At 35.3% G+C, this 24367-nt stretch overlaps 1 protein-coding gene across 1 annotated transcript in view; it reads right to left on the bottom strand.

Moving 5' to 3' along the window:
* Positions 1–24367, bottom strand: part of LOC136033969 (pleckstrin homology domain-containing family G member 5-like) — a 405461-nt gene that overhangs the window by 358470 nt on the left and 22624 nt on the right. The window contains exon 2 of the mRNA XM_065714997.1: positions 14456–14577. Coding sequence (XP_065571069.1) covers positions 14456–14577 — 122 coding nt within the window. The remainder of the gene's footprint in view (positions 1–14455; positions 14578–24367) is intronic.

Below are 24367 nucleotides of genomic sequence, written 5' to 3' on the forward strand. Positions count from 1 at the left end.
TATGCTTTAAAACTAAATGTTGCTTTAAACTAAATCAAAAGCATTGTGTTTATGGTTGCCAATAAGACACCTCATCAACATATCGATAACGGTTCTAGGCGTTTACTCTCCCGGCACATACCCCCCTCCCCCCAAAAGTCAAATCACGGAAAATACCCCCGGAAAATATACCCTCCGGAAAATACCCACGTAGAAAGTACCTAGCCACGGAAAATACCCTCCCCTCGGTAAATACCCCTCAGAAAATACCCCCTCACACTGTGGAAAATAAGGCTTTCCAAATTTGAGAATTTTATTTCAGGTTTGTTTTTCTATCTTCCGTAGGGGGAAGAAATTTCGGTACATGTGTATTATACACCACTCACTCAAGTTTACATTGTGTAAAACTCGAGACCGGTTTCCTTGTTAGTTTATTTCAGCTTAGCGTGAGAAAAGACAAAGACAAGTGACAGAACAGATGGGAAGTATATAATTTGGATTATAAATGCGCAAATAGGTATTTGGACAGTTTGAAGTCAGAATAAAATTTTTACTTTATAACATGCAGAATAATTAGACGTAAAACATTTTGTATGCAGACCCCCTATACTATACCCCCTCCCCCAATGAGCAAATATGGCCGGAATTTTTAGCTTATTTTTAGCTGATTTTCGGCTAAAGCTTTTAGCTGATTTTTGATGATTCTAAATTCGCGTTTTTTTTTTATTTGGGACCTACTACTCACAAAAATACATACTTGCATATGGGCTCTTTCAAGCAGTTCGTGGTAACGAATTGTAAGTAAGTAGCGACCCGGCTCAATAATAACCAAACTGTAAAAAAAAACCGAGTTTTGATACCAACAGATATGTTGAAAGAAACGGTTTATAATGCTGATTTCAAATATAGCAGTTTCATTGCGTTTAGCCTTACCCATCAAAGTCAACGAGCCTGAAAAAAATTTGCCTGATTTCCGAAAAAGGGGAAAACACTCCCTTAAAATTCGTGGAATTTTAATGAAAAATCACACCATCAGTTTCAGCTTATTAGAGAACCCTACTGTATAGGTTTCAACCTCCTATCTTTAAAAATGTGGTATTTTGTATTCTTTGTCAGAAGAAAGATCACGGATGCGTGTTTATTTGTTTGTTTGTTTTTGTTTTTTATTCTCATGGGTGATCGCATCAATCCAGTAGTCCTAATGTATCGCGGAAGGGCTCATTCGAACGGAAATTAAAAGTTCTTGTGCCCTTTTTAACTGACCAAAAAGATTGGAGGGCACCTAGCCCCCCTCCCACGCCCCTTTTTCTCAAAATCATTCGACCAAAATTTTGAAATTGCCATTTTGCTCAACATAGTTGAATGGCCAAATAACTATGCCTTTTAGAGATATCTTGACCCCCCACATCCCTTGGGGAAATTACTTTAAGTTATAAAATTGTACACTGTTTTGTATAGTATTTGTTATTGGGAAGTATGCATACCTTTTTCGGGTGGAGGAGGTGGGCGAATTTTCAGCTGGTGGAATTTTCCAAAGGGATAATTTTTTATAGGAAGGGAAGCTTCCGGGGTGAGTTTTCAAGGGGAAATTTTCGCCGGGAGAATTTGCCAGAATTCCTGTACGAAATTTTTCCTATGTCTTGCTCTCTCTTTGTCGACTTAATTTTACGTGTGGAGATGTTAAAGGTACTTGTCCAGCGTAAATTTTCACCAGGATTGAATTATCATTAAATTTTCTCCTGATATTATTTAAAAAACGACCAAAAATTAAAATTAAAAAAAATTTCAACTGAAAGTAAGGAGCAACATTAAAACTAAGAGCAAATAGAAATTATGACATATATGAGGGTGTTACTCCTCCTCAACACCACATTCTTCATGTTAAAGTTTGAATTGTGTCCCAATTCTTTAAAAACAACTCCTAAAGAACTATTTTCATTTAATTAGAAGAGTAAGAAGCTTTTTTAAACTATTAAAAAGCTCTAGTATAAAGAACGAGGCGCTGAGGGAAAAAAACCTTGTATACGTAATAATTTTTATTTGTTTTAAGTTTTAATTCAGCTCCTTAATTTCGGTCGAAAAAAACTTGTTTTTCTATAATTTCATTTCATTAAAAATCATATTCCCGATTTTTCGTAGTTTTTTTTTAAGAAGCATATTGTTGTGTAAGCTCCTATTTAACCAATTCTAACAATCAGTTTTCATTTTTCACTGTCCATGGTACTTAAAATTTAAACAGCCCTGGATGAGTGAACTTTTACAGCATTCACTATGCAGATATTTTTTTGACTTTTAAACAGATGCATAGAATTTTTTTTTAATAACTTTTGGTGAGCCTATTGATTTGATTTTATTTGCCAACTTCTCCAATTTTAGTATTTCGTGCAAAATGATAGACAAATTAGAGGTTATAGTTTAATCTGGAAAAATGACGTTCGTATTTGAATAATTTTATGAAACAGTCTACTTAGCTGGTCACTGAGTGTGATGCCGTTCGTAAAACCTTCAAATTCTTCAAAATCCGTTGCTTTGATCTGATTTCTAAATTTAGACCATAAAACGTGCACTCAGTTACTTTGGTGACATAGACATTAGTTAGCATATATTTTTCAGAGATATTTGCCAAATACACATTAATTTTTAAACAGAGCTTTAAATTAATTAATTATTATTAATGAATTTTGATCTTCTTGCCATTTTGATGCGTTTAATGCAGATTTGTTGATTGGTTGAAGGTCTTAACCAAGGCCGTATTCAAGTTTTACAGTTATACAAAAAAAAAACTTTTAAAAACGCATCAATATTTCGTTTATATACATTTTGCTTACATTTTACGAGTCAGGCAAAAATGTCAGGGGGGATGGGTTTAAAGCCTCTAAGCCCCCAGGATACGGCCTTGGTCTTGACAAATTGGTTAATTACTGGAACTAAAATTAGTACTTGAACTGATTAGTATGACACTCTAGTTTGCTGATCACTAAGAGGGTTGTCGATCATAAAACGTTCAAATCTGGCAAAATATGTTGGTTTGATCTGATTATAAAACGTGATTTAGATTAGATCATAAATTAGATTGTAAATTATATAGATTATAGATTATTAGATTATAGATTAAATTAAAGATTTAGATTATAAGATCAAACAGTTCGTGGTAACGAACTGTAGTAAGGAACGACCCGACTCAATTGTAAAAAATGGAATTTTGATACCAATAGATACATCAAAAGAATCGCATCTTAATGCTGATATTAAATATATAAAGATTCCTCAAGTTTAGTCCTACCCATCAAAAGTTACAAGCCTGAGACAATTTGCCTTATTTTAGAATTAAATAAAAAAAACAAGTTTTTTCAACTGAAAGTAAGGAGTGACATCAAAACTTAAAACGCACAGAAATTACTTCGTATATGAAAGAGGCTGCTTCCTCATCAACGCCCCGCTCTTTACGCTAAAGTTTGACTCTTTCTCTCAATTCTTCTTTCTAAAACAGTAAAAAACTTTAGCGTAAAGAGCGGGGCGTTGATGAGGAAGCAGCCTCTTTCATATACGAAGTAATTTCTGTGCGTTTTAAGTTTTGATGTCACTCCTTACTTTCAGTTGAAAAAACTTGTTTTTTTTATTTAATTTCTGAACGTTTTTGAATCAATGCATGTTTTGATTTTGGCTCTCCGCAGAGGAATGATCAAAACGAAATTTGCATATTTTTTTTTTGGCTCAATGGCTTTCTCATAATTTTGATCGAATGATTTTGAGAAAAAAAGAGCGGGGGACGAAGCCTAGTTGCCCCCCGATGTTTTGGTTAATTAAAAAGGCAACTAGAACTTTTAATTTTTTACGAATCTTTTTATTGGTAAAAGATTTACGTAACTTATAAATTAGCTTACGTAAAGAACTTTTGTATTCTCATGTTTTTATTACATATATGAGGGGATTCGCCCCATCGTCAGTACCTCGCTCTTTACACGAAAGCTTAAATTTTATCCCAATTCATTAAGAATGACCCCCTGAATCACAAAAGCCGTAGAATAAGTAGTTGAAATTACCGAAAATACTTTAGCGTAAAGAGCGAGGTATTAGAAGGAGGTGAGCCCCTCATATGGGTAATAATTTCTGTTTGTTTTAAGTTTTATTGCTGTTCCTTACTTCCAGCTGAAAAAGCTTTTTCACTTTTATTTTTTAATTGTTTTTTTTTTAATAATGCTAGTAAATCCTGCTCTCCCTTCATGGAAATTTTCTTCTCCCATTACAAATTCTCGAAGGAAAGTTCCCCCAGCATATCCCCCTCTTCTCAATCCCTCCCCCAAACCAAAAAAATCCTCCTGAAAACGCCTGTATACTTCCCAATAACCATTACTACATGTAAGCACAGGTCAAAGTTTGTAACTTGTTGCCCCTCCCACGGGGACTGTGGGGGAGTAAGTCGTCCCCAAAGACATAGTTATAAGGTTTTTTGACTACGCTGAATAAAATGGCTATCTCAGAATTTTGATCCGTTGACTTTGGGAAAATAATTAGCGTGGGAGGGGGCCTAGGTGCCCTCCAATTTTTTTGGTCACTTAAAAAGGGCACTAGAACTTTTCATTTCCGTTAGAATGAGCCCTCTTGCAACATTCTAGGACAACTGGGTCGATACGATCACCCCTGGGAAAAAAACAAAAAAAAAAAAACAAAAAAACAAATAAACACGCATCCGTGATCTGCCTTCTGGCAAAAAATGCAAAATTCCACATTTTTGTAGATAGGAGCTCGAAACTTCTACAGTAGGGTTCTCTGATACGCTGAATCTGATGGTGTGATTTTCGTTAAGATTCTATGACTTTTAGGGGGCGTTTCCCCCTATTTTCTAAAATAACGCAAATTTTCTCAGGCTCGTAACTTTTGATGGGTAAGACTAAACTTGATGAAACTTATATATTTAAACCCAGCATTAAAATGCGATTCTTTTGATGTAGCTATTGGTATCAAAATTCCATTTTTTAGAGTTTTGGTTACTATTGAGCCGGGTCGCTCCTTACTACAGTTCGTTACCACGAACTGTTTGAAATAGGGGAAAACAACCACTAAAAGTGATAGAATCTCAACGAAAATCACACCATCAGATTAAACGTATCAGAGAATCCTATAGTAGAAGTTTCAAGCCCCTATCTAAAAAAATGTGGAATTTTGTTATTTTTTGCCAGAAGGCAGATCACGGATGCGTGTTTATTATTTTTTTTTTCTCAAGGGGTGATCGTATCGATCCAGTGATCCTAGAATACTGCAAGAGGGCTCATTCTAACGGAAATGAAAAGTTCTAGTGCCCTTTGCAAGTAAACAAAAGAATTGGAGGGCACCTAGGCCCCCTCCCACGCTAATTATTTTCCCAAAGTCACTGGATCAAAATTCTGAGATAGCCATTCTATTCAGCGTAGTGAAAAGACCTTATAACTTTGTCTCTGGGGACGATTTACTCCCCCACAGTACCCGTGGGAGAGCCAACAAGTTACAATCTTTGACCAGTGCTTACATATAGTAATGGTTATTTGGAAGTGTACAGACCTTTTCAGGGGGAGTTTTTGGTTGAGGGAGGGGTTGAGAAGAGGAGATATGTTGGGGGAACTTTCCTTGGAGGAATTTGTCATGGGAGAAGGAAATTTCCATGAAGGGAGCGCAGGATTTTCTAGTTTATTAAAAAAAAAACAATGAAAAAATTAATATGAAAAAAATTTTTGAACTGAAAGTAAGGAGCAGCACTAAAACTTAAAACGAACAGAAATTACTACGCATATGATGAGCTCACCTCCTGCTAATACCTCGTTCTTTACGCTAAAGTATTTTTAGTATTTTCAACTATTTATTCTACGGCTTTTGTGGTTCATGGGTCATTCTTAAGAAATTGGGACAAGATTTAAGCTTTAGTGTAAAGAGCGAGGTAATGACGAGGGGGTGAACCCCCTCATATACGTAATAAAAACATGAGAATACAGAAGTTTGTTGCGTAAGCCAATTTGTAAGTTGCGTATATCGTTTACTAATAAAAACATTCGTAAAAAAATTAAAAGTTCTAGTTGCATTTTTAAGCAACCAAAAAATTGGAGGGTAACTAGGTCTCCTCCCCTGCTCTTTTTTTCTCAAAATCATTCGATTAAAACTATGAGAAAGCCATTTAGCCAAAAAATATAAATATACAAATTCCGTTCAATTGTTCATCTGTGGATAGCCAAAATCAAAACATGCATTGATTCGAAAACGTTCAGAAATTAAATAAAAAACACAAGTTTTTTTAATGGAAAGTAAGGAGCAAAATTAAAACTTAAAACGAACATAAATTACTTCGTATATGAAAGAGGCTGCTTCCTCATCAGCGCCCCGCTCTTTACGCTAAAGTTTTTACTGTTTTAAAAAGTAGAGTTAAGACAAAGAGTCAAACTTTAGCGTAAAGAGCGGGGCGTTGATGAGGAAGCAGCGCCTTTCATATACGAAGAGCCGTCCTGGCCGAGTGGGTTGTTGCGCTGGATTCGGGATCCCTTGTCTGAGAGGACGCGGGTTCGAATCCCAGTGTACCCAATTCTTCAGTTTGGGACGGGGGTCAGTGGCGTGACTCTGTAAGCTTAGCCAGAGTCGACCCAGCTCTAAATGGGTACTTGGAGAAATCTGGGGAAGGTAAACAGGAAGGGTGTGCAAAAGCACAGGATGGCTGGCCCCCAACCCCCCATTGCACTTCCTGGCTGAAGGGCCAAGAAACGGAGATCAGCACCGCCGGTACGGACTAATGCCGTATCCTTTACCTTTTTTACCTTTATACGAAGTAATTCCTGTTCATTTTAAGTTTTAATGTCGCTCCTTACTTTCCGTTAAAAGAACTTGTTTTTTTTTTATTTAATTATAGAATAGATTTAGATTGTTCGCCAGTCAGTTGATTCGATGGCACAAACAGTAGTCTGTACACAGTTTTAAAAGATGTCCGCCAAATATGGCACAGATTTAGGGGCGTGGTTTGGGGTGGGGGGCAGGGGAAAGGTGGCCATTGCAACCCCACTAACGTGGAGAAAAAACTGTTTTATATCCCAAGCCGCTTTATTTTCTGGATATAGACCCTTCTTGCCCTCCTCCCCCTTGTAGAAACGCTGAAGATTATCCCCTGCATACATTTTAAACAAAGCTTTATAATTTTATTTTGGTTTTTACTCTTTTTACAAACTTTTCAGTTTTAAACTTTTTCATGTGAATGTAGCGACTGATTGAAAGTTTTGATAAATAAATTATTCACAGAAAGTGATATTAGCGTTTGAGTGGTTTTGTCAGTTAATCTACTTTGTTGATACCAAAGGAGGTGTTCAGGGGCTTGACAATGTCATGAGACTATTCTCCAGAAGAGCCGTTAATTTTAATTGGTTCGTTAAAATAAAACCAGATGTATACCCTCCTAAAAATCTCCACTATCCCTTTTATGAACACCGTTAAACTGGCCGCCACAGAAAAAATGAAAAAAGTGGTAAATCTTATCTCCAGATTGTCGGTCTCATAAAATCCAAACCTGTAATAAACCTTCCTTTTCAGTAATCTCCATTATCTGTTAGATGGACTTCGTTAGACTGGCGATTGAGCAGCTGTTTCAGGCGTACAATTTTCGTCAACAAACTGAGTGATTTCGAATTTTTCCCAAATTGTTAAACAACGACACCATAGAGTAGTAGCCCATAGGTCTTCTGTGGTCTAAACGCGCTTCTGTGGTCTTTGTTCTAGCATAAAAAAAGCAAAAATCCAATTTTTGTACATAGGAGCTTAAACCCCAACAGTATGATTCTCTGATATGTTGAATCTGATGGTATGATTTTCATTAAGATCACTTGATTTCTTGTAGCATGTTTCCCCCTTTTTCCAAAATTCGGCAAATTTTCTCAGGTTCGTAACTTTTGATGGGTAACATTAAACTTGATGATTTTTATATATCTTGAAGAGGCATCAAAATTCGAATCTTTTGATGTATCTATTGTTATCAAGACACTGTTTCTTAGAGTTTCGGTTACTATTGAGCCCCCTTTTCCAATAATTAGGCAAATTTTCTCAGGTTCGTAACTTTTGATGGGTAACATTAAACTTGATTATTTTTACGTATCTTGAATAGGCATCAAAATTCGAATCCTTTCATGTATCTATTGTTATCAAGACTCTGTTTCTTAGAGTTTCGGTTACTTTTGAGCCTCATTGCTCCTTACTTACAGTTTGTTATCACGAACTGTTTGATACAACGCTTTTTGCATTCTAATGCACACTTTGAAATTGAATATTTTCAACGTTTTTCAATATCGCTAAAGTGCAAATTTTTCAGCTCGTCAGCAACAAATATGCTTTTAAATTTTAAATAAAGTGGTGTAAACACAAAATAGCTAATAGAGTGGTTTAGAATTTTTGCAAAACTGTTAAATACTAAAACCACAGAGTAGAAGCATTTGGCCCCTTTGGTTACCCAAAGTGTGACTAATTGTATTTCACAGCGTTTCACTTTGATGTTAATACAACTCTTTTTGTGTTCAACAAGAACAATCTGAACTTTGAACATCATCGAAATTTATAAATTGTCAATGGTAATGTTTGTAAATAATTGTAAAGAGCACATTTATCAGCTCGGCTGCAACGAAGGTACATACAATTTAAAATAAATGACAAAATAAATTGGAATTGAAAGGTTTATTCTCGCTCCAATGTATTATAGTATATTTTAAGGAAGAACGTTTAAGTCCGAAGGTTGAAATCTCCCTTCTCCGAAAGTCCAAAGGTTGAAATCTCCTTTCTCCGAAAATTGCGGTTCAAAACTACCAGTAAAAACATGAATGGAACACAAATCGAATGTTACTGAAAAATTACTTTACATAATTTTGAAAAAGTTATGCCAGCTTTGCCTCTTACAGAGACTATCTGCCTTGGCCTTATGCTAACTAGCCACGGCTTTCAGGTTTTGCATTACATCCACCAAGTTGGTTTTAATTCAAGTTTTGCAAGTCTAGGCGAATTTTTAAGTAGGAACTTGGGATAACTTGAGCAAGGGTGAATTTTTTCTATTTTCAAACTATTTTCCATTTACTAACATTGAATCGTTGCAGTTGCACCCAAGTGCCTATATGAAGTTTTCATAATTCTGAGATTATTGCCAAAATACCTTTGCTCAGTTATTCTCAAGCGGAAACTCAAAAGAGCAATGCATGCTCAGTCACACTCAATCAATGCTGATCTTTCCTTTTGAGAACAGCTTAGCGAATGGTTTAGACAACAGTTTCAGCATTGAGAAAGCGTCAGATGTGGCCATGTGGCTTCACTGTTGTAGGTTTTCTATAAATGGCCACTCGATGGTTAAACCGACATAATTCGAACTGAGTCAGCTAAAATTTTGTCTTACAATTATTTCTAAGAGACAAGAGACAAACCAAAGCACGTAATTTGGAGATTTTATAAACTTTTCGACCATTGAGTAAATTTGTTGTTTATTGTTGGTTTACAAGGTAATCTGACGTTGTCTTCTCACGCAAATGGGCTAGATGGCGTTGAACTCCCTTATTGCTGGTTTTTCCACAACGTTTCAATGCTTGTAAAAAAATTTATAACTAATGTTAAAGGTTTAAGCACCAAATTTCTTCTCACATTTCTTTTTACTCAATCCCTCTTTTCAAATTTTTTAGATTTACAAAATTTGTTTTATAATTTAAATTGACTACGTTTTGTATGTTTTCAAACTTGCGCACTCCCTCCAAGGGGCAGATCTAGAGTAAAATATTGCGGGAGGGGGTCAGTGTGACAAGGGTAACTTTAGCAAAACTTTTGCAAAAGCTTAGCAAAAGTTTTGCAATAAGGAAAACTTTGGGTAGGGGGAATGTGACAAGCGTGCCAATAATTGATCAAATTGACAAATTGATTAAAAAAAGAGTGAAAAACAGAAAAAAGGGAATGAGGGTGCAAGGATTCTTTTTTTTTTGGGGGGGGGGGGGTTGGATCAGCCAGTCCTCCCTCCAAACGGGCAACGCCCCTTGTACTTTATTAGTTAATGTAGTAGTCTCACTAAAATTAAACAGGCGAAGGATTCCTTCTAACACTGAGCACTTAAGCAGAAATAAGTTAGAAGAGGAGAGAAAATCTCTATTGGAAATTCTAAACATTCAATTGCCTGGAAAAAACGCATAGCCTTTTTTTCTTCCGCAAGGACGAATCCAGGCTATGATTCTTTGTGTGGCAGCCTCAATGGAGTTTCAAGAATATACTAATAGCTCTTTTTTTATTGGATATCAATTCTGCTTACTACCAATCAAAGCAGTCAAGGGAAAACGGAATTTCTTTAAATGTCAAGAAAACGACAGAAATTCAATACTCTGTCAGTCGGATTTTATAGAGTTAGAATCGAAAAAGATTCTTTCAAATTAAGGGATGAAAGGACTATAATCAGACTATAATGCTGTTATAAGCCTATTGCTCAAATCTTTTTTTCTCCTAGAATTTTCCACCAAAATGTTGAAAAGCGATTCATTTTTATTCTTAAGTAAAATCAGATTAATTGAAACAACGTTAGTTTTGTTTTCAATTGTATATTCCTCACAAAAGAAAAACGTTGAGCAAGAGCAAATCCAAATAAATCACGTAAGGTCAAGGCCGTATCCTGAAGGGGGTGCTGGGTTTGAACTGCCCTGAAATTTTTATTCGTTTCAAAAAAAGAAGCAAAAATGCATATAAATAAATTTTTGATGCGTTTAGTAAAGTTTTTGTAAAACATCCCACCGAAAAACACCCCCCCCCCCTCCAAACCAAAATCCTGGATACGACCTTTTATGAGGTTTACTTTTTTGGATGTTGAGTGGTGTGGAGGTTGTGTTCAGTGGGTTGATACAAATGCTGATTGAACTGTGTCTGTATGCGTCCAGTTGTCCATTTGTGAAATTAATTAATTTTTTTTACGAGCTTGTAATACTTTCTTGAAACTCAATTAAATAGTTGGTATGGCTTCCTTTTTTTCCAGGTTTTTTTTTACTTTGAAGCTTTTAAGAAATTAGCTAGCATTTCTAATAAGAAATTAGAAATTATGTTTTATCAGGGGCAAAACTGTTGATGTTACTCGGTGGTTAAGAAGGGATCTGAAATTATTACTACAAGGTAACAGACACCACACTGGTAAAGGTGATGAACCAAGAAAACATTACAACGGCAACAAAATCTTTATTTTTCAACAACTGAGAATATGCGTCATTCGTAAGACAAGCAAACATCTAAGGATGGTCTTTGATAGGTCAATTTTTTGCTTGAGAACCCTTCTTAAAATTCAATTAAATAGTTGATAGTTCTTCACTTTATCCGAAGCTTTTCTTCATTTTTATCTTTAAAGCCTCCAAAACTTGACTTATTAGGAATTATTAGAAATGACTTAAACATGGTACAGTAGACATGGTACAGTAGTAGAGGTGATGAACCAGGAAACCACTGTAACAACCACAAAACCGATATTTTTTTGATGATCAACAGTCTACATCAAACGTAAGACAATCAAATATATAAATATGATCTTTGATAGGTCTATTTTTTGCTTGCGATATTTTCTTTTTCCAATTTTATTTTCACGTTTTATCTTCAAAACCTCCAAAACTTGACTTATTAGAAATTATTAGAAATGACTTAAACATGGTACAGTAGACATGGTACAGTAGTAGAGGTGATGAACCAGGAAACCACTGTAACAACCACAAAACCGATATTTTTTCGATGATCAACAATCTACATCAAACGTAAGACAATCAAATATACAAATATGATCTTTGATAGATCTATTTTTTGCTTGCGATATTTTCTTCTCCAATTTTATTTTCACGTTTCATCTCCAAAAACTTGAACCAACTGTTTATTCACTTGTACAGCAAAAATTTAAAGATTCTGATCATTTCCAAGGGGTAAATAAAATGGGTAAAATTCTAGTTAATTGACTTCTTGCTATCTCAGAAAGGGTTTAGGTTAGGAAAATGAAACTTTCAGGGATGAATCTACAGACTAAAGTATGTCCCGGAAAGGTATTTTGAAGCAACTACCTCCACTCCTTCTCCCTCTAGAGGGCCCTGACCTTTGATGACCTTTAAAAATACGTGTTTTATAAAAGTGAAACCTTGCAAAATAGATCTTCTGCTTAATTGAAGTACAACAAAATTGTTTTCAGCTTCATAACTTTGCTCCATTCCATTTTATAAGGTTTTAAAGATATGCAAATACATTTCCTAAATTTTGAAAAAAAAAACATTGATATTGCTCAAAAACCTACTAAATTAAGGTAAAATATTGTTTTGTAAAAATTTCAATAGATATAGACCTATCATGTAGGCAAATTTCAGGGCCCTCTAGAGGGAGAAGGAGTGGAGGTTGGTACTTCAAAATAACTTCCCGGGACATAATTTAGCCTGTAGACCCATCCCTGAAAGTTTCATTTTCCTAACCTAAACCCTTTCTGAGATAGAAAGAAGTCAATTGACTAGAATTTTACCAATGAAATGATTTACATAAGGTACAATAGACCACAGTAGTAGAGCTGATGAACCAAGAAACCACTCTAACGACCACAAAACCTATATTTTTTTTTCAATAATCGAGAACCTACATCAATCATGAGACAACCAAACATGTCACGTAAATTGTTCAGTATACGTTTCAACGATTTTCTCTTATTGTGAAGTTGCCTCGTTAAAGACAATTGAGGTTGATTTTATGGAGTGAATGACAACTCCATGACGACCTACTGGGGAGATTGGCTCGTAATTTAAGTAAAGAAGATTCAGTTATCTTCGTTAAAAATGTATCTTTTTTTAAGTTCATATGAGAAACGAATTGAGGGAATACAAAAAGTTAAGTAGATTAACTCCTCAAAAGAGATCTACATCAATTATATCTAGGAAATGAAACTGTCATAGTCTTATTTCTAGCATTAACCAACTTTTTAGAATATTAAAATAGCAATATATTTTCTGTAAGATACTTATCTTAAGGAAACAAAGATAGAGAAAAAAAAACATTGCTTCATATTCTCCAAGGATATTCTACGGCTTTATTGTTCTTTTTCCAACAAAACTTGTAAGATTACCTATATTTTGCTGGTACTGCGGTTTATGAAACTTGTTATCATCTGAAATCTTTAGGTTGACTGTATACAAGAGGAGGAAAATGAGAGTAGGGAGAGGTCATCAAAACTGGATCGTAGCCTACCCGGCACACAAGAGAAAGTCAAAGACATTGGCTTAAGAATATAACGCTTCGTTTCTTGGTTACTCACCCGTAGAAAAGTCCTCATACTACCTCCCTAATATGAGAACCTGTGTGCACATATGAAAGGGAAACAAAACGGTTTAAACCTGTATGTAAACAGCAGTAAGGTATGCCTGAAGCAATAACGTATCCTTCAAGGAGTTAATTTATCTCGTATAAATGGACTATAAAGATGGTGGTGTGAACAAATTGGGGGGGGATGAAGTTGATGGAGAGAATGATATGTATGGGCAATACCGTATACAGGATTTTCGTTTGAGGAGGGGCTGACTACAAAAATTTTTTATAAAAGACATCAAAATTTGTTTATATGTATTTTTGTTACTTTTTTTAGTTGCACAAGAGTTTTGGAGGGTGCAGGGGGGTTGAAACGTGGAAGCCTACCCACCCTGGATACGGTCTTGTTTGTGGGTAACAGTTTTGCTATTGGAGGCCACTTTAGTAGGTTTGGTGAGTTTGCAGTAATGTTGACACTATTGGTCTTGACAGTGGTAATCATGAAAGTTCCTAAATGCTTATAGTACAAAGGAAATAAAACACTTTTACCCCTGAGTTATCTTAGGTTTGGTAATACCTCGAAATCCCGGTTTTCTCGGATTTCCAAGCAAGCATAATTAGTTAAACTTGATAACACTTTCAGTTCGTAAGAATTCAAAAGTTAACCATCTATTGATTCCCAGAGACCTTCACGCTTTTAAAGGGAAGTATGTCTTCTTAAGCTGTTTGGTTTCATGTATTTTAGCTTATTTTATGTTGATTTTTTACCTGCGGTTCTTTATTTTAAATTTAAAATTGCACCATCACACATTGAAATCTTTTGCACAGAAACTAAATTTCTGATTTTTGCCATTTTTTAAGACACTTACAGTTGTGTGAATTTCCACTTACCAGTTCAAAATTCACATTTATTTTTACTGTCCTTAGTACTTTACAAAGTTACCTATCCAAAGACATTTTCCGACCTCGATATGGCAACATCCACTGAGGAAAGTTTTGGAGGCCCCGGCAAATTCTTCAGTACGTTGTTAGTTTTTGCAACATAACAGAGCAAATTTCCATGAGTAAAAGTTCTCTTCAGAAACAAATTACCGTCAAAACAGTATTTCAAGTTAAGGAACAAAATTTTCTTAAGAGATTGAGCAAATAACAAGAAAATAAACTCAACTTTTTTAGGTGGTATCATGATTTTTTGCGAAGAAAAATTATATTGACTTACCATTTTATTGCCTCTGTGGCTTCTTAACGTATTTCCTTCTGTTTTTATTCTAGCAAGGATCTCTGGGCGTATTCTTGAGGGCTCACACACTGACCTTGATCTAACGCGCTCCTTTTTCTCAACTACAGAAAAATAAACACGGAGTTAGTTATTTTAAAAATGTTGTTACTACCTATAATGTTGTTACTACCCAACGTTGTCACTACCTAACGTTGTTACTACCTACAACGTTGTTACTATCTAACGTTGTAACATTACCTATGTTAAAACTCATAATTCTACTTAACCCTTTCTCCCTTCTGTGGAACTGACCTGGTAAAAATGGACTAAAGAATTTTGCATAATAGCATATTGTTACATATCAAAAGATATTTTAAATAAGATTAAAACATAAAAGCTAACGAACTTTATGGAAATGTAGGGGATATTTTTTTCTAAATTGCTGAGGAACTTTATCAAAGACATTCTTTTCCGACCCTCTGTTCAGTCTTTGAACTGGGTGTCTCAAACCAGAGAATCTTAAAAAAAAAAAAAAAAAAAAAAAAAAAAAAAAAAAAAAAAACAGAAACCACGGTCCATTTTGAAGCTAAATTTGAGCTTTTTGGAATAGATCAGAAAGAAAATCGGGAACTTTAGGGAAGCTGCAAACGATGTAATATTAACTTGTTAACGCTGTTAAATTAATGCTGTCTTAATTAAAAGTTTATCCGTTAATGAGTATTCTGTATTTCACTTTGATTATAAATAGAAAGGTAGTGTGGTCGAAGAAATTAGTTAGACATTAATTAGTATTATTTAGTCATCACAAATGTTTCTTGCACAAATTTTGATTGATTGCCTTGTCGCCTATATTAGTGCAGTACATTAGTTTTAGTTAAGAGGGATTTCTCAAGGACCCTTTAGATCTTCTTATACAACCAGTTTTATATCTTATGTCTTGCGTTTTATATCAATTTGTGCTAGAAATAAAGCGAAGAGTGAACATTGAACAGACTGTTCTTCCTATAATTGGCTAGTCGCCGCCACAAACTGCTTTCTCCGGAAGTTTTTCTTCTGTAATTTTCCTTTTCCACATATTCAGGGAATGTTTAAGTAGCATGGGTGATGAGGTCTTAAAAAGAATGGAGATGTTTACCACTGTAGAAGAAAGAGCTGGATGAAGGAAAAATGGCAATTTTGCAGTTTCGGAGCTTACTCTCCATCTTCAAGGATGCCGTTGGGGTTCCCGCTTTTACAGATCTACCTGCGTCTATGAAGGGTATTATGTCTTTACCACACAGCAGCGCTTCGGCCGAAGATTAGTTTTCGGCATTGAAGTTAATTTGGACACCATTTTGGAACAGATTTCCACCAGAAACTATCCCTACTCCAGAAACTTAAGATGTACCTTCACAACTAATCAGGAGCGTAAGGAAATGGGAGGCTAAATCATTTGGGTTAAGGCTCCCTAATCATTTTCGATTATTATGCTCACCCTTATTTTAATAACCAAAAGATTCTTGATGTAGTGTCAACTGAACTAATCGAAATAAAAATTTTATAAACAAAATTGTAGGGTCCTATTAGCTGCAGAACTGTCCTGGCACTCTGAACAAGAAACAAGCAAAAAATTTCTTCTTCATTCAAAATATGGATTCTTGGCTAAGCACTAAAATGAAGAATTAGATTAATCGTTAATTTTTTTTTTATCCGAATTTGTGGAATCACTTCGTCCCCTGCGAGCGGTTTTGTCGTAACTAAAGTTTTCGAAATTCCGAGAAAAACGACTTTAAAATTTTCACCTTTTCTGGAACTTACACGGTACAACTAATTTTCTTCGCAAATACATAAAAAAATAACTAGGAGGGTCTCCCTAATATGAAATGGAAAAGGTGAAGTTTTCATTGTCAAAACTTGAAATGAATTACAGATACGACAATCCAACCTTACTGAATATTTTGGTAAATTTAGATATGACAAATGGTGTGGGCTGCCTATTCTTTTCACCACGAAGATACGACAGACGAGTTCTGATGCAGCGATACTATTTGAAAAAGTATAAAAATAAAAAAAAACTCAGAAACGTTCAATTTTTTGTTGAGTGTCTATGCTGGCCGTCGTTTTGCTTCGATGGAATCCTCCTCTGGACATGGATCTCGCGCAGACGGAGAGGCTTCCAAATGTTCAGTACCCCCCTTGGCCTTCTAGTACTTTTTAATCTTGGTTTCAAAATACTTCTGGTCTTGGTTGGGGATGAACTTCAGGAGATACTTGACATCTTTGATTTTCGCATTAGGTAGATGAATATTTTTGCCACAAAGTTTGGGCAAAACAAGACGTTCAACAACACGGACTGCCCAAGTGTTGGGACACTTTTTAACCGAAGTACATTCTTGTGATAAAATAGCCATTTGCAAGTTTCCATAGAAGGGAGTTTTGAACCAAACTCTCTTAGCGTTATCCTGACGGAACTCAAGTTGATTTACTTTTGAATACGCTACCAACGAGCACTGGTACAGCTTTGCTAGCTTTTGAAAGTCAAAGAACTTTGACTGGGTCACTTGCAGGACATTCAAAGGACGTGTTTTTCTTACTTTCAGTAACTTCCTCACCAGATCTAGTAGAGAAAACAAATCAAAGTGCTTTAACCCCCCTCCCCCTCAATAGTGCTATGTACAGCATCAACCTCCTGTATAGTCGAACGACCTGGTTCATACTTCATAGCCACTTTTTCTAAGCGTGGAAATGTTCTTAGAACATCTTGGATGGCGAAGCTTGTGATTGAGTTTTGGTTCTCGGACACGGAGCAGTCTGACCAAGTAATTAACTGACAGATATCAGGGTAAGTATCAAGAACTTTTTTAGTATGGCCACTAGTCCACTAGCTATTTCGTTTGCTTCACGTCCAGCCTCAAACTCGGACCAAACGCAACAGTATACCTCATTGATTTTCTTGCTGTTTCAGACTGTTTTAGAAACTTACTGTTCAATTATAAATCCATTTTTTTAATGTTATATCATCCACAAGCACCAATTTTCAACGACTAAGTTTGATAAATAATTTTTATTTTGCCGTTTATGCTGTTTTCTTCTTCTTTGACGCCAAATTTTCAATTAAAGTATGCGCTTTCACTCGCTTTTGACAAAATAATACTACGTTTTTTCAGCGCCAAAATTATTTATAGTTAGGTTAAGTTGGGTTAGTTAGGTTAGGCTGGGTTAATTAGGTGAGGTCAAAAAGTGCTTAAATTTGAATTTGCGATGAAAGCCATTATTATATTCGTAAAGAACATAAAAGAAGGCATCGAGATGTAAGATTTATGTATATCGTTTTTTGTTTAATAAAATCAAGTCAAGTGGTATGTTCCCTTTATTTGTAAGTCAATAATATGAACTGTGAAATATTTATCGACAGGTTGCTGGGTTCCTAGGAAGCACTACCAAAATACGATCATAGCCAAGATTTATTATGACCACTGATACGCAACAAAAATCATAACAAAGATATATTAACAAAAGATATATTTGATAATATTAAATTATGCTCTATATGTGTACAATATATAATATAATATATATAATATAGAATATAATATATATTATATTCTTGGAACAAAATATTAGTCAGTTCCACAGAAATGATGTACTGGATTCCTGTAAATATTGTGCATCTTGTGCAGATGTAAATAATGTCCGTTTGTGACTCATTGTAAAACTTTCACAAAGTCTTTTCTTCTTCTAAAATGCACGTCGACGGAGTTACGACAGAAATGTCCATGTAATTTTCACATACGAGATACGACAAAACCGCTCTTAACAAAACGGTAAAATGTGAGATACGATACACGAGAAATTAAAATTGAGGCACTTCTACTTGAGATGCAATAAAATGATCGACGGAATCGGAAAATTTCACGTTAGATGGCCGTCTTAACTCCACTTCCCGAAAAAGTTGCAGGTATGACAAAACCGCTCTCAGGGGACGAAACGAATTTGTTCTTTTCTTTCACACTGAAACTACCTATGCAACAAGAGGGGGGCTATCCTCCTATCAGTACACATAATACACGCTTATTCCAAATATATTAATTCAAATGAAGGACAGCCAGAGAGTTATATCATCCTCCAGATTCATCTGATTGATATCTTGCGAAAAATTGAAATATTTGAGCCCATTATTTTTAAGCATCAAGCTCCAACTTCCCTCTCCCTCCAATAAAGACCTTATTTTTTGTAACATTTTACACAAGTTCCTTTTAGCGTTGTTCACTTTGAAGGGACTGTATGTAGGGTTAGGGACGAATATTCCACCGCCAGCTAGTATGACCTTTGAAACTGGGAGGATATGTTAACAGATTTTTGATATTACCGTGCAGATTTGTTATTTCATTGATTCTTGCTCGATAGCAATTTGGCCCTAGTCAGGACGACAGCGCAAGACATAATGATAGATATTGATACTATGCCGTAGTACCATGTCTTACATTAATTAAAAACAGTAAAAGACATTTAAATTTCAAATCAGAAGATTTCCCTCCCACTGTGTTCGTACACTAAAACTGTCGATTTGATCTAATGACCTCTGGTGGAAATAAACGAGAATAAACAGACGAACAAACCGTCTCGACTCCGGAGGTGTAAGGAATCCAGACGTTTCAGTTCCGATTGGAGATCGAAAACCCTACTGCCTTCTTAAGAGTTGCAAGGAATTGGAGGGCAATCAGCTCTCCGAGCTATTTTCTGCTACCCTTCCTTCAAGGCATGGGAACCCTGAAATAACCCAGAAACTATTTGTTCCCAATTTGTTTTATATCAAGTCAGCTCTTTCTGTTCGTTCGCTAAGCCAAAATACAAAATTTTTTTCAAATGGAAATTCTGGAAACGAATGGCGTACCAAAGCAAATCAAAAGATGGAATGTGCACCAGAACTTTAAAGTAGGCCCTACCGATATAGAAGCCACTCAATATCATCGGGGTGATATGGGAGTCAGTGTCATTATCGAATATCGGAAAAAAATCGGTTATCGACTGTTTTTTTTTTTTTTGAAGATTGCTGGTGATTTTGAGGGCGTTTCTATACTTTTTTGAAAATAAGACATATTTTTTCAGGCTCAGATGTTTTGATCAGTAACATTATACTTCATGAATTTTACGCATCTGGATCCAGCATAAAAATCCAATTCTATTTTGCACATATAGGTTGTCAAATTTTAGTCATAATGATATATTTTTCATATTACAATTTAAGTACATTAAATTTTTTTTTCCATTTTTGGGACGTACAAGGGGGGAAGAGGGGGTATTTACTTCATTCTTTGAAAAGTTTTATTGACTTTTCTAAAGATTTTTCATATCTTTATAATGGCTACTTGACTTACTTCCTTTTCACCTCCTAGTTATTCCCACGGATATACTTACCGCCTAAAATACATTCGTAAAATATTTGGGCCTAAACGCTAGTGATTCATACTGCTACTCCACATGTATTTTGGCTTTGTTCACAACTTAACAATTAGTATAGAAAATGTGAAATTATGAAACAATTTGTCACGAAACCCAGTAATCACAATGTAATACTCTTTATCCCAGTGTGTGTCGCAGTCAGGGTTGCCACCCGGTGAGAAAAAATCACTGGATTTTAGTGATTTTCTCCGACAAGCTAGTGAATTATGTGGAAATTTAGTGCTTTTGTTGAAGTAATATAAAAAATCGCAAGATATAGTGATAAATCTTTAGGTGTGGCAACCCTGGTCACGATAGAGAAGCTTCTTTCGTCCCTCGTGTTCACGAAAACACAGAAAAGGCTAAGGACTCCGTTTTTTGGGGGTGGAAGAAAAAAAAAACAACATCTTGAAAATATCTTTCAGCATTAAATTCAGACCCAGTTTGGAGGCCTTAACTAGGACAAAATTTGAATATTGTAATTTACAATTCATCTAAAAGCAAGTGGATGCTGCTTTCTATCTCCATTCTAGCAGGCGGGGTTGTTGTAACGGAGGGGTGGGGAGTATCATCCTAAATATCTTGAGATTCAATAAAATCGGAACCAAAAGTCCAAATTATGCTGAATCCGAGAACAGAAAAGTAGTTACAGCAGATTTCAGAGAGACCAAAATTTCAGCCCGATTTTGATGTCAATTTCAAGATCAGGTAGAGAAGGTTCAAAGTTCAGTTATACAATTTCTAAATCGTGCGAAGGAAGTCTCGCTGTGATATGTCTAGTTACTAAATAAAGTTAAAGCCGAATCAAAAGCTAAAATCGTTCCGTAAATCTGAAAAAAAAATTGAGGATCTGGTTGAATATTCAAAAATATTTTACTTTTATTCTTCACTTTTTTCGGAAATCTAAGTATATAATTTAGGAACATATACGATGAAATTCAAATTCGCTAAGTTGCATTTTCGTAGTTTCGCCACATCAACTCATTTTAAACTAAGAAAACAGAATCCGTTTCTAACCTGAAACAAGTTTTTCGCTAACCGAATCTACTACTTTTACATTGGTTTGACCTGTTTTTCATATATTTTTCCCAAAGTTGAATAGGGAGCAATAAAATAAAATTAGCCAAATTTGGCCTTGGTTGCAAGAGTTCAAGAATATGCTTTCAACAAACAACTTCTTAGAAATATTCTTAACTTAGTATCGTTGATCTGAGCTAAAGTTTTTATCTGCGTTCTAAAACAAAATAACGATTAAAGGTATTATCCCCCCCGGTTTTCAGTATGCAAAATCCTAAACAAATCAAAACCATTTTTCAGTCACACAGTCCGTCGTAATGAACTATACGTAAAAAGCCACTCGGTTCAATAACAACCGAAACTCTATAAAACAGAATTTTATACCAAAAGATACATCAAAAGAATTAGATTTGTTATGCTGATTTCAAATAAGTAAGTTTCATCAAGTTTAGTCTTACCCATCAAAAGTTACGAGCCTGAGAATACTTGTCTTATTTTCAAAAAAGAGGAAACACCCCCTAAAAGTGATAGAATCTTAATCAAAATCAAATCATCAGATCCAGCGTATCAAAAACCCTAGGACAGAGGTTCTAAGCTCCTTTATTTTTATTTAAGAATTAACGACGCTTCTTGACTACTATGGTCCCTGCGTCGGCCCTGCAGTGCATTCCTGCAGCGTGATTCGATCTCTGGATCCCGTATTACCAAGCTAAGGTCAAATCCACTGCGCCACCACAGGACGTTTTAAGCCCCTATCTGCAAAAATGTGGAATTTTGTATTTTTGCCAGAAGAAAGATCGCGAATGCGTGTTTATTTGTTTTTTGCTGTTTTTTTTTTCATGGGTGATCGTATCAATCCATTGGTCCTAAAATATCGCAAGAGGGCTCAACTGAACAGAAATTGAAAGTTCTAGTGCCCTTTTTAAGTGACCAAAAAATTGGCGGGCAACTAGGCCCCCTCCCATGCTCATTTTTCCCAAAGTCAACAGATGAAAATTCTAAAATAGCCATTTTCTTCAGCATAGTCGAAAATCTAATAACTGTGTCTTTGCGGATGACTTGATCCCTCACAGTCGCCGGGGGAAGGGCTACAAGTTACGAACCTTGCCTATTGTTTGCATATAGTATTGTTATACGGAAGTATAGGCTACATACGTTTTCAGAAGGGACTTTTTCTAGGGGTCGGGGGGATTGCGCGAAAGGATCTTTCCATGGAAGATGTTTTCATGGGGAAAGGGACATTTCTATGAAGGGGACATCGGATTTCCCAGCAATATTTAAAAAACGATCAGAAATTAATATAAAAAACAAGTTTTTTCACTGAAAGTAAGGAGCAACATTAAAACTTATAACGAATAGAAATTATTATGTATATAAGGGGGTTCACCCCTAGTTAATACCTTGCTCTTTACGCTAAATTTTTCTCAGTACTTTCAAAAGAACTATTTATTCTAATTAAATGGCCTTTGTGATTCAGGGGCCATTCTTAAAAAATTGAAACAGAATTCAAATTCTAGCGAAAAGAGTTAGGTATTGACTAGGGGCCGAACCCCCTCATACACCTAATAATTTCTGTTCGTTTTGAGTTTTAATGTTGCTCCTTGCTTTCAGTTGAAAAAAAAACTTTTTTTTTTATTTACTACTAACATAGATCCAGCCAGTTCAAATATTTTGTTAATATATGGCATTTTGAGGTCATTTTATAAACCCTCTATTCTTCAATATTGTAACATAGGCTTCTCTGCTTTAAAATTTGTAAAATACCCGTTTTATCTATTTTTAGACTATATACTATAATAATACATATTGAAAAAGATTTCGTAGCGTACAATCACATGTTAAAATTGTTTTTTGAAACAAATTAGCAAGAGTAATATCGGAAATTTATGTTATTAAATAAAGAATTTTTTTACATCTATTATAAAGTGTTAACCTTAATTTTGGAAAGCTGATAATTTGAGAAACGATAACTGTGATCTCCGGCATCAGTTTGAAATGCTTAAACAATTATGTTGGCAGCACTAACACTATGCAAGAATGACCTGTGACCAGGGTTGTCATCTAAACAGTGGATACATTTTATGTCAATAGGAAAAATGTTGATTTTCACCAAAGTAATGCATTTCTCGCTGTTTTGAGCATCCAGGCTTTGCGAGAGATGTCGTAAATAAAGAATTTTCTCCGAAGTAAGGGGTTCTCATGTTTAAATGAGTTTCATGCTTTCACAATAAGTCACTTTGTACAAAGGTTTTAAATTGGTTTTTTCGTTTTCATTATATTTGATGTTAGCTGGTCGTTATGAAAAAAGTTTACAAAACGTCTTTTGGTCTGTAATGCAACTGGTAAAAAATAGCCTCTTATTTTTGAGATTTCAAGATGGATACATTTTAGCTAAAAATTGGATGCTCAGGGGACACATTCATGGACCGAACAGTTTACAATCCCTGACAGGCGGCATGACAATGCTTGGCTTTGATTCGAAGTAAGGCTATTAAAAATTCTATATATGAAATTGAAAACAAAAATTACTAATTACATTATATCATAAAATTAAAAAACCATAATTAATTAGATGATTTAACTAGAAAACAAATGACGGCTGTAAAAGTTGGATGGCATAATATTCATGTGTAAATAAATAAATAAATAAAAATACATGTGTAAATCGAACACTACATAGTATTCCTCGGCATTTGACGAATATTGCTTGTCACAGCAACCAGTTTCTGCCTAATCTTAGATTACTGATTAAATTTGGAAATGGAAATGAACCAAAGATACAAAAAGAAAAAAGCATGAGAATAATACAAAAAGTGTGACTTTATTAGGGGAATTGCAGAAAAAAAAACATTCTAGCGGAAGCAAATTTGAGTAAAATTGGCAACTTTTATACATTTTTAGGAGCAGTTTCGCACTAGCCTTTTTTGTGAATTTTAAGCTTGGATTATGGAGGTTTGGCTAGCTTCGAAATATGCCGATCTTACGCTAGGTTCGCACTATTCATTTGTTACTAGTGGTGTCTAACAAGGAATTAAAAGTAAAGTTTAAATTATTGACGTACTTAGTGGCGGAAGTCCATGTCGGTAAATAATAAATATTAACCCTTTCATGCCTGTGGTCACCATACGGATACCGCTCGCCTCCTATTTTTTTTCTCTCGACTCGACAAAGTCACAACCGTGATTTCTTTTCCACTAGATAGCGCTTGCTTGACTCTGTCGCGTTTGAATTTATTGTCCTTCAAGGCTTTACCCGAGCGGTCGAACGAGCGTCCAAGTTTAGACAAAACATAAAATGTCGAAAAAGAGGAAAGGTGCAGATTTCGACCTCGATGACCTGGACGTTTTTGGTAAGTTCAGAGCCTGATTATGATCTTATTTTGTAGCTAAGAATGCGTTCTTTCGAATGAGATATCACTAGTCTAATTCTGAGCTGTAGTTTAGCCGCAAACAAGGTTGCTAACGATCGGTTACC

This window comes from Artemia franciscana, chromosome 12 (genome assembly GCF_032884065.1).
Source record: "Artemia franciscana chromosome 12, ASM3288406v1, whole genome shotgun sequence".
NCBI classification, from domain to species: Eukaryota; Metazoa; Arthropoda; class Branchiopoda; order Anostraca; family Artemiidae; genus Artemia; species Artemia franciscana.